An 11,167-nucleotide genomic window follows, 5' to 3' on the forward strand; every position below is an offset into this window, starting at 1 on the left:
CAGATGTGTTGTTTCCCCGGTTGTTTCATAAACCAGACTTCAGCAAGTCGACAGAAGAATATATATTCCTTTCTTGGAAGAAGTATGTTCTTTGACGTATTCTAGATCTTCTCCGACAACACAGTAGTACATTGACAACATAAAATATTTCTTGTTAGCAATTTCCTTTATTTGAAGGAATTTGACTGTAAGCATATTAGCTAGACCAGATCAACACTATAAACTGTCTCAATGATAAAGGCTTTTGCAGCCTGTCAGATCTGTATCCAGATGATAATAATTATAACCTTTTCCATAAAGTCCGACACAATCCGCAGTAGACCCTATGTCTTACTTTGGTCCATTTTCGTAGCTCCGAAATCATAACCATAATTTCAGCCAATGCTGAACTTGTAGCACTGTAGGAATTCTCCATGGCCACACTTTGTAATACTCCCTGAGTATCCATAATTAATTGTTATGTTCTCATTTTTGAGAGTAAGCTACATCAACCACACATTACTATCACATCGATACAGGTCTGCCTGTAATTATTATGAACATTATGCTTTATAGCAATCCACCTGGGATTTCCCAATGTTCTAATAATAGGCATTGCCATCATTGTTCATTATTACAACATACTGATATCAGCGGATTTCCCCTTTGACATAACTAGTCTTGATTCATGTTATTGCATTCATCTGGGTTTTCCCCATGATGTCATAATACACAAACTCTTGCATGAGTATAAAGGTACATTCCCCTATTTCATGATAAAGGATTATGCAGGGTACATCACAATTATAACAGTAATATTGTTTCCATTTTAACCACAAAACAAAACTTTCAAATTTTAGTATTAATCTTATTATTCCTTAGATTATAAACGATCCCTCTTTAGCCAATAATAAGCATGTCTTTTTTATAGTTTCTGTCTATTCATCACTGTAGGTGTCGCCAACACTACAGATTTAAAGCCATAAATGTTGCTTGCTTACTGCTCCCATAACCCTCCTGGGTCGTAGGGACACTGCATGACATACCTTTCCACCACCATCCTCCATCTGTCTCGGTTGTGTGCCAGAGTTTGAGTCAGTGAGAAGTTCATCCCAGTCCATTCTGCGATGTTGTCCATCCATCTCTTTCTCTGCCGGCCTCTTCTTCTCTTTCCCTGCACTGTTCCCTGTAGGATCGTCTTGGATAGGCCACTGGATCTTGTTACATGGCCATACCACTTTTTAATAGTGGACAACCTCGTAATTTCTCATGTGTTGCGATATTCTTCTTCGCACTTCCTCGTTGGTGATGTGGTCAGTGTTATGATATGCCGAGGAGCCTTCGTAAGCATCTCATTTCTACAGCTTGGATCATTCTCTGTAGTTCTGCAATCAGGGTCCACGACTCGCATGCGTACAAAATAACCTTAGTTTGGGAGTTCAGAGTAATGTTTTGTCTCTCCAGATCGGTTGCAGTTTTGCCAGGGCAGCTGTTGTCTGTGCAATTCTGGAGAGGATTTCTGGTTTGGAACCTTCTTGGCTGATTATGGCCCATAGATATTTGAATTTCTTCACTGTGTCAAGTTGCTGGCCACTGACTGGGATTGCTGTTTTTATTTCTCTATCGTTATTTTTCATCAGCTTTGTCTTCTCTCCACTTATCTCCATACCATGATATCTGGTTGATGTTGTGTCCAGCCACTTTACGAGGTCTGCAAGCTCTTCTTCATTTTGCTAATCCATCAATGTCGTCAGCAAACATTAGGTATGTGATTGTTTGGCCTCCCATGCTGACTGTTCCACAATGGTCTTTTAGTGCTTCAGTCATGATTCTTTCCAAGAAGATGTTGAACAAGGTAGGAGATAGCAGACAACCTTGACGTACGCCAACTGACATGTGGAATCATTCTCCGATTTTGCCTCGTGCAAGTACTGCGCTGCTGGCTTTACTGTACAGTTGGATTGATTTGATTAGCTTCTGGCCCATGTTGTAGATCTTCATTGTGGCCCACAGTGCATTGTGCCATACACGATCAAAGGCCTTCTTAAAGTCAATGAACACATGGAAGATGTCCAGCTGGTGTTGGTTCTATTTCTCAGCCAGGACACGCAGATTAAATATTTGCTTGGTTGTGCATCTTCCACTCATATAACCGGCTTGCTCCTCAGAGATAATTTCTTCTGCCTGGGGTTTCAGTCTATTCAGTAAGACTTTTAGCATGACCGTACTGGCGTGACCGATTAAACTGACGGTTGTGTAGTTCTGGCATTGTTGCAGCCTGCCTTTCTTGGGGAGCGTGATGATGAGCGACTGAGTCCATGGTGTTGGCCAATCACCAGTTTTGTCATTTAGCCTCCATGCCTGATGAGCTCAGCTGTAATATTGTATACCCCCCGAGCCTTTCCATTCTTAAGTGATTTAATGGCTTCTTCCACCTCCTCCTCAAGACAGGAAAGTCATCGTTGTTTGATGATTCCTGGCTTATGGTTACACTAGGATCTCCGTTTGGTGATTGTAAAGGTCTGAGTAATACTCCGTTCACCTCTTTAGTATGTCTTCCTCTTCTGTGAGACAGTTCCCCTCTTTGTCTTGGATTGTGTTGACTCGTGGCTGTCTAAATTGACATTTTAAGGATTTAATGTGGTAGCTGCAGAGTGTTATTTAAATAAATGAGTCGATTAGGTATCATTCAAAGACCCTGCGTTCATACAATACAATTTGTCACTACAAACGCAAAGCATAACTTCACACAGACCCATATTTTTTTCGGCACTCTTTGTTACCTGCCCAGCAAACACACAACGTTTTACAGAAAAGGTTTAAATGCTGGGTTATAACTTTTAATAACATTCATAAAACATTTTTGAAAATGTGATGCAAAACATTATAACAGAATGTTATTTAACCATTGACAAAGATATATAATCTTTATATAACCCAACATATTTTTAAATAACATTTAAAAATGTAAGAACATTTTGTGTTTGCTGGGTGTCAATGTAAGTCCAGAAGTGCTTGATTCACTCTCACATAATATGAGTGTCCCTCCAGGATAAATTATACCATGATTTACTTCATTACCCCAGTATTATCACTTAATTCAATGAGAACGGCCATTTACACCCATTTTTGTCACAAATTATTAGGTCATCTTATCAAATCAAACATCCATCTTCATAAATTGATACACTTTCCATGATGCATAAGTCAGTTTTCACACAAATTCCCATGTAACAAGAGCACCAATGGTGCTGTAGCTCATTTTCCCTAATTAAATATGCAAATTAGCTAATTAATATGCTTAACATTTGAGTATTTTTTGTTTATATCAGTTACTTTGTACCAAGTTTTGAATTTCTATGATCTTCACACAAAAACCGATTACACCTGTCTCACCTTAATATAAAGCAGGGCCAAATTTTTGAGCTGCATAGTCAATAAGATAACAATAATGTTAATTGGACCACTAAGTACTTATCTTGGAGACAAACAACTGGGTGAGAAGGAAAACAAGAAACAATTATATTGAGGGTTTAGGACCATACACTGCAAACCCAAAGTGCCTATATTTCAGCAGATCCTCTAAAATTGGTTTGGCAGTAACAATGAGGGATTCATTATTAGCTCAATCGTTAAGTTATTAATAGTAATTTTAACAGTAATTTTACATATACGAGGGGCAGTCAGTATGTTTTAAGAGTTGACTCGTGACGTCATATGTGGATTGTTTTCATGGCATTTCTCAATGATTACATAAACACTGTACCTTTGTCTTTCAAACAACACATGTAAAATTATATCATACACATGATTACGTAACAGCATGAGCATAAAATCAATAGACTAGGGACACTGGCAAATCACGCAAAAAGGCGGGCTTTTTAAATTACAGAAAAAACACGTGTTTAAAATGTCCGAGAACAGCAAAAGTACAAGGTGCATATGGCTAGTTTTAGGCAGGAATAAACACTAGGTCCTCAGTTTGCATGTGGTAAAATATGAGACTTGCCATTAAACTTGGGTGAAAATTAGACGTCTGGAAACTTCAACAACTTTAGGGCTTGAATGGAAGCAAAATTATTCTGCAAAAATGGCGAAAATGAAAAAGCAGTTATTACAAATGACATTAATTATCTCCAAAATGAAACAGACTAAAATTTAATGGCTGGTCACGTGTGAGAGCTGGTACTCAGTGCAATGATAACTGGTGCAAATTAAACAACAATCTGCGCATGCGTAGGTAGGATGACCGATACAACATGGTGGAAATGCACAAAAATTGCACAATTCCATGTAAATAGGGCCTAAAATATTACAAAATGCTATGAAAATTTGAATTTAAATATTCATATGAATTTTTATGGATGATCTCAACCTGAAATGAACAGAAAAGTTTTAAAAATAAATTTCTCATTCAAACGATGTTCTCTCTTTATGTACCACTACTTTTTGTATAAATGTAACAATGGTAGAATAACGGTTATATTTTAATCACAGATTCAAATATTTTCTAGGGAGATTTCCGTTTTAATGTTTGGCGATTAGTCAACAGAACTGGCAAAAAAATTTAAATTTCCACGTTTGCTATTTTTGGCAATATCAAGATTTTTATAGAAAGAAAAACCTTGTTTTTATCAAAAATAAGACACATTTGACCACGCATTTTTAATAAACTAAAACCTTTACAGCCCAACAAACATGGTTAAATGAACTGGTAGTTTGTGTTCTATTACTGTTCCAAAAGGCAGCATTCTCCATACTTTAACTCCCGAGAAAATATAGAAAATACAACAATACCTCATTTCAGCCTCTTATTTCCCTGAACAAAAACGACTCAATTTCACCAGGTGACTCTAGACCATTGATTTTATGCTAATGCTGTTACGTAATCATGGTTGCGACATAACTTTTACACGTGTTGTTTGAAAGACAAAGGTACAGTGTTTATGTAATCATTGAGAAATGCCATGAAAACAATCCACAAATGATGTCACGAGTCAACTCTTAAAACATACTGACTGCCCCTCGTAGTTGTACAACAATCAACATTGAATAATAGTTTATTTATAGTGATCTTCAGAAAAAGTGTAAAACAAACCATTTGGGCTGGTAAATTGGGAGGGAGCTAGCAGACCATGAATTTGTCTATAATTGTTTCCATAAGTAACTTTGTCCAGTATCAGTTTAACAAAGGCTAATACTCTATTCATATCTAATCTCCAATACTAGAAGTTTTGCTGAATTTAGACGTTCTGGGTTTGCAGTGATAGCTTCTCCATAGACATTTGGGTAATTACTGCATTCTATATTGTACACATTTTACACCTTGCAGCTATTGCAGATAGGGTTTTCTTGCCCTAAACCCCTAATGTGTACTTTATCTCTTATACAATGTATACAAAATTGTAAAACAAATAGGTAGGGTTTATGCAATAGCTGTCAAGTGCTTTATTTTTAAGATTATGTACAATATAGAATGCAGAAATGGTCAAATGTCTATAGGGTAGCTATTGCAGATACGGCCTTCTCGATATCATTACAACTTTCCCAACATGTTTGCCTGACCTAATTAAGTGTATTTAATTAGCTCTCAGTTTATTTACTCAGTATTTTATGACTGCTAAGCCTTTATAGTTGTTTACTGGTCCCCCCAAAACCTCCCAATTGGAAACATACACATTATTAGCACATAGTAGCACCATGTAGTTATTAGTTGGCCTTGGTGCAATATCTATGGACTTGCCAATGTAAGGTAAAGCAACCCTGAAAAGCAAACATTGAAGCAACAAAATTCAACATCTCTTTTACAAAATGAAACAGCATCGCCAGATCAAGGAGTTTCTACAGTGTTTGTAATATGATCAGCACCACAAACAGTCTGCAAAGGAGACTATTCTATGAAATTTGGTAAACATTTTCGTAACAAAATGCTCTAAAAAGCACACTTTCCGTCCGAATTTTCCTTGCTAAATAAGTAACAATCATGAACGATCATGCAAAGATCGATCCCTCAAATTACCAGATCCATTGCTCAAACGATGTAGCAAGAGAAAGTAAAAAACATACAGAAATCTGGACCATGCCTATAGTTCATTGCTTAAAAATGGAGCAAAATTTTGAAAATTTCGGCATAATTTTGAAAAAATGGAGCAACATTTGACAGTTTCGGCATTTTTTGGTTGCATTTTGATGATGCTATTCTAGAAAAAAGGGGGTCATTGGGTAGCCGCAACCAAAAAAAGGGGGTCATTGGGTAGCCGCAACTAAAAAAAGGGGGGCCATCGGGTATGGCTTTTAAAAAAGGGGTCATCGGGTATAGTCGACTTCAAATGAGGGGGCCTATTGACAGGCACATACCGTCACTTCCAAAGTTGAGTGCCCCCCGGGGTATGATTACGAAAATGTTTTAACTATTATCTACACAAATTTAATAACAATGTCTTAAATAAAATGTTAACATAAAACGTCTTCTGTTATGATGTGAAGGGTTGATATGAAAACAGGGAAAATATGTTCCAACTGACCAGCAGGGAACCAAAGGATAAGCAATTGATAAGATTATAAAAATCAGGGAAAATATGACACAACCTCCAATGGGAATAACATAAGCGTCATAAAAGTTAAAAACTCTTTTCTCCATCTTTTAACTTTGTTTATACATTTTGTGTTATTTCCCCATTGGAAATTGATGTTGTGTCATATTTTCCCTGTTTTTAATACTCATTCTTTCATTTCTCTTGACAATTTTTCATTTGCCCGCCCTGTTCCTTTTAAAGGAATTTTTATTAATGCTATTTTCATTTACAGCCTATTATAGATCTGTAGTTACAGCCCTTTAAACATGAGTGTATTTTTTTTTAAATCAGATTGTATGATCATCTACTGTTTGGAATTAGGGTATTTGCTCCACACATAATTCCATTATCTGTGTTGCTCAGTTATTTTATTGATATTGATACAACAACTTGACCTAACAAGTAGGTGTTAATATGTTAAAAAGACACAGAGTCTGGACATTAATTTCTTCTATGCTAATAGTCAATTGATTAAATTTCCTTGCATTTCTGGTTTATATTTACAGTGCACATGATCTGTGCAAGACCAATTAAGCCATTACATGTTGTAGCATTCAATGTGTTAATTGAAAAACTAGAACCATTGTGGTGAATATATTATGCTATATTATCTTACACTTCCCATAATGCATTTCTTCCATTTCAATATTCTGTACTGATTTGCTATGTTGTGCCACGGTCTACAAAATATAGCTCAGTAAACAGAGCACATCCAGATCTTGCAAAATATGTTTAATTCTTGACTAGCGACCCTTGTTCAGCCAGTCTATTCTCAAAATGAAAACATGAAAAATGAAAAAAATGAAACCTGTACAAAGTAGTGGGAGCCTTTGTTGGAATGAGGGGATGTATTATGTTGCAAAGGATTCTGGGAAGGGTAATATATTTTCTCTGCATGCTTGCTATCCCTATGGGTTTTCTTGCCCTAAACCTCTGTGTACTTAATCTCTTATACCCAAAATTGTAAAAACACATACAGATCTAGGGTTAAATGCAATAGCTGCCAGGTGCTTTATTTTAAGATTATGTACAATGTAGAATGCAGAAATTGTCAAATGTCTATAGGGTAGCTATTGCAGATAATGGCCTTCTCGATATCATTACAAGTTTTGCAACATGTTTGCCTGGCCTAATTAAGTGTATTAGCCCTCATTTTATTTACTCAGTAGTTCTGAATATGCACAAATTGGGAGAATTTGAGACACTAGTTGCTCATGGCTCGTGCACAAAAGTAAGGGCCTATAGACAGCACAAGCCCAATTGGTGCTTTATCTATTGAAGGCAAAGCAACACTGAAAAGCAAACATTGTAGCCGCACTGAAGCAGTAAAGTTCAACAACTCTTTTACAAAATCGCCAGATCAAGGAGTTTGTACAGTGTTTGTAATATGAAAAGCACCACAAACAGTCTGCATAGGAGACTATTCCATGAAATTTGGTAAAAATTTTCGTAACAAAATGCTCCAAAAATGACACTTTCCGTCCGAATTTTCCTAGCTAAATAAGTAACCATCATGAACAATCATGCAAAGATCGCCCCCTCAAATTACCAGATCCATTGCTCAAACGATGTAGCAAGAGAAAGAAAAAAACATGCAGAAATTTGGACTATGCTTATAGTGCATTGCGTTTACGCAATGAGCTAAAAATTACCTTTTTTTTGGGTCTGCACAACTGAATGAAGTGATGACTTCATTTACAGATATTAAAAAATATGAAGTTTCTACTCCATTTAGTTTTAAAGAAGATTTTCCAGACTCTTCTGATTTTGATATTATGATTTGTCCATTTAAGGTGGTACTACACCCTTGATAAATTTGTGACTATTTTTGCATTTTTCTCAAAAAATAATAACACACTGGTAACAAAAGTTATGTATATTATAGGGGCAAGGAATCCAGTTACTACACTGGAACCGGGCACTGGAATTTCAGCAAGCGATGCGTTATTTATGATAAGAAAAGAGGTACCGCTAGAATGTACCTTATTTCTTAACATACCGGTACATAATGAACCACTTGTCTTGTATCACTGAAATTTCAGTGAAGTAATTGGATTCCTTGCCCCTATTATATACATAACCTTTGTTACCAGTGTGTAGTTATTTTTGAGAAAAAGCAAAATTAGTCACAAAATTTATCAGGGGTGTAGTACCACCTAAAACATCATAAACTAAACTGAGCACTTTTGGCTGCATGGCCTCTATACTGTCAGTACTAATTTGTTTTTGTCTAACCATATTTTCAAAAGGAATACAGCATGATTAGTGATATTGGAGGAACAGCAGGTCTCTACATCGGCTTCTCAATCATCACCTTCCTTGAGTTTGGTATAATACTGTATCAGCTGTGTAAGAGAGTATGTTGTCCCTGGACAGTGGAAGATGATGAAGCTGACGATGGTGATGGTGAAGCTATGCAAAGACAGCAATCAATGAGTATAGCACCACGATTTGCAAGAGACATTTCGTTTAATCAAAGTATGTGATTTTAGTGATGGGCGTATTAATATATCGTTAAATGTAATACGGAATATTAAATACCTTGCAGTGCATCTTTGAATTCAGTTTACAAGAAAAAAATTATAGTAGAGTGACTATCATGAATGTCACATTATGAACGGTTCCGATTTTTCTCTCCTTTATTATAATGCCAATTTGTCTGAGCTCCATTTCTTTATTTATTATTTAAAAGCATCATATTCACATAATACTGATTGAGAATGCTAGTTTACCAGTGTATATATCCGATATATTTTCGATATTGTTAAGTATATAATTAAAACAATTGTATTGACTTGAGCAAAAGTCTATATAACCATGATGTACATGTAAAATGTAAGTAGCGATAATGGATGTTAAATGGTACGTTTGTGGGAAGAATAACTTGTCAGTAAGGCGACAAAAAAAAAAGAAACCCTGTTCTACGGGCAGACAGACCTTTCAAGTTGGGTCAGTCGATTGGCCTTTTTTTTTTTTTTTTGAAGTGACCCAAAAATCACCAAAATCTGTAAATAATTTGCAATTTGAGAAAAAAAAAAAAAATTGTTCCCAAAATTTCTGAAATTTGGGTCGGCATTCATTTGTACAGGAAAAAGAACATGATTTTCTTTTTTTTTTTTTTTCGCCTAATTGAGAAGTTCATAAGTCAATTTGTTTGTTGGTATGTGCTGCACATGTTTTCAAAAGTAGTGCCTTTAGAGCTGAAACTTTCTGCAAATTTGGTTCAAATAGAGCCTGAAAATGCAAAAAAAGGTGCAAGATAGAGGGCTTAATAACCGAAACTAGCTGAAACAGGGGTCTTATGAACAGAAAAGGCACAGAAAGGGGAGTCTTTACCCCACCACTACCATATCCATACCATTCACTCGGTCGGACATCCGGGAACATTGTCCCCTTCATCCCCTTTGCACAAGCGCTCGCATAGCAACCAGCTCGAGAAAGGGGAACTACACATGCGCACACTGGTTTTACATGGCTATTTCCCCTTTGTGACGTCAGCCCGACCAAGAGAATAGTAATCCCGACAATGGTAGTCCCAGCCGAGTGTTGTGTATCCCTACATGAATATTATGATTATATTTTAGAAATGGCCAAAGTGAGAATGTCAATGTTGTTCTTTCCCCTTCATTGAATAATTGGGATACAATCTGATATATTCAAACCAAAGTAGGAAATGATGAAATTGAGATATAGGGCAAAATAACAAGCAAACATAGGCCAAAATAACAAAAAAAAAAACAAACAAAAACAAATTTCTTATTCCATTACTAACTTGCTCAGTTTTCAAGTTTTCAATCTTAGCTTCATGATATTGAAATCCCCAAGACCCTGACATACTTAAACGAAGTTATACATCCATTTTCTTCTTCTTGTTGTTTTGTTTGTTTGTTTGTTTTTGGTTTGTTTTGGGGTTTTTTTTTTGGGGGGGGTCTTTTGTTTTGTTTTTGTGTTTTTTTGCTTGTTACTTTGATCAGTTTGTGTCACAATTCAAGCCATCCATCATTAACAGATAAGGATTAAGTTTGATTTTGTGTAATTTATCTGTTAATAAATACATCTATAACTGGTACAGCAAATTTTAAGATCAACTACAACCACACAAGAACAAAGTTTTCTATAGAAGTGGTTTTCATGTGTAATCATGATGAAGCAGTTTCATACCCTTTTTATTCTTGAACTTTTCTTTCAATACAAACAACTTTTTGAAGTATAAACAATGCACAGTATTTTTGATGGGAAGTTTATAATTTCTTTGAAAACTACAGGTAAATTCCATTTGAAGGTATTTACAAATTATGTTGAGCTTGAAGACCAATACCATAAAGATGAAGAAAATCTAAGTCTATGTTACAATTACATATGATTAGGCCAAATAAAATAATTAATTAGTTTCATGTCCGCCTCCCTCCTCAATTTCTGGAATCAGTTCATATCTTTCTTTTTTTCAATTTTCAAGTTTTTAATACATTAGAAAAATGTTAATGCTGCTAAACAAGTTTGCTAGTCAGCATAAATCACTTGCAGGTGTTTTTCAGTAACTGTAAGGAGTCTAACCCCTCATAATCTAACAAACAAAATGGCCTCACTGTTTTCCTGGCAGATGCTGAAAACTG

At 35.8% G+C, this 11,167-nt stretch overlaps 1 protein-coding gene across 1 annotated transcript in view; it reads left to right on the top strand.

The window, feature by feature from the left end:
* LOC140149559 (uncharacterized) overlaps positions 1-10,958 on the top strand; it is a 33,491-nt gene extending 22,533 nt beyond the window's left edge. The window contains exon 21 of the mRNA XM_072171638.1: positions 8,804-10,958. Coding sequence (XP_072027739.1) covers positions 8,804-9,040 — 237 coding nt within the window. The 3' untranslated portion in view covers positions 9,041-10,958. The remainder of the gene's footprint in view (positions 1-8,803) is intronic.
* The last annotated feature ends 209 nt before the right edge of the window (positions 10,959-11,167 follow it).

Source organism: Amphiura filiformis, chromosome 4 (genome assembly GCF_039555335.1).
Source record: "Amphiura filiformis chromosome 4, Afil_fr2py, whole genome shotgun sequence".
Lineage (NCBI taxonomy): Eukaryota > Metazoa > Echinodermata > Ophiuroidea > Amphilepidida > Amphiuridae > Amphiura > Amphiura filiformis.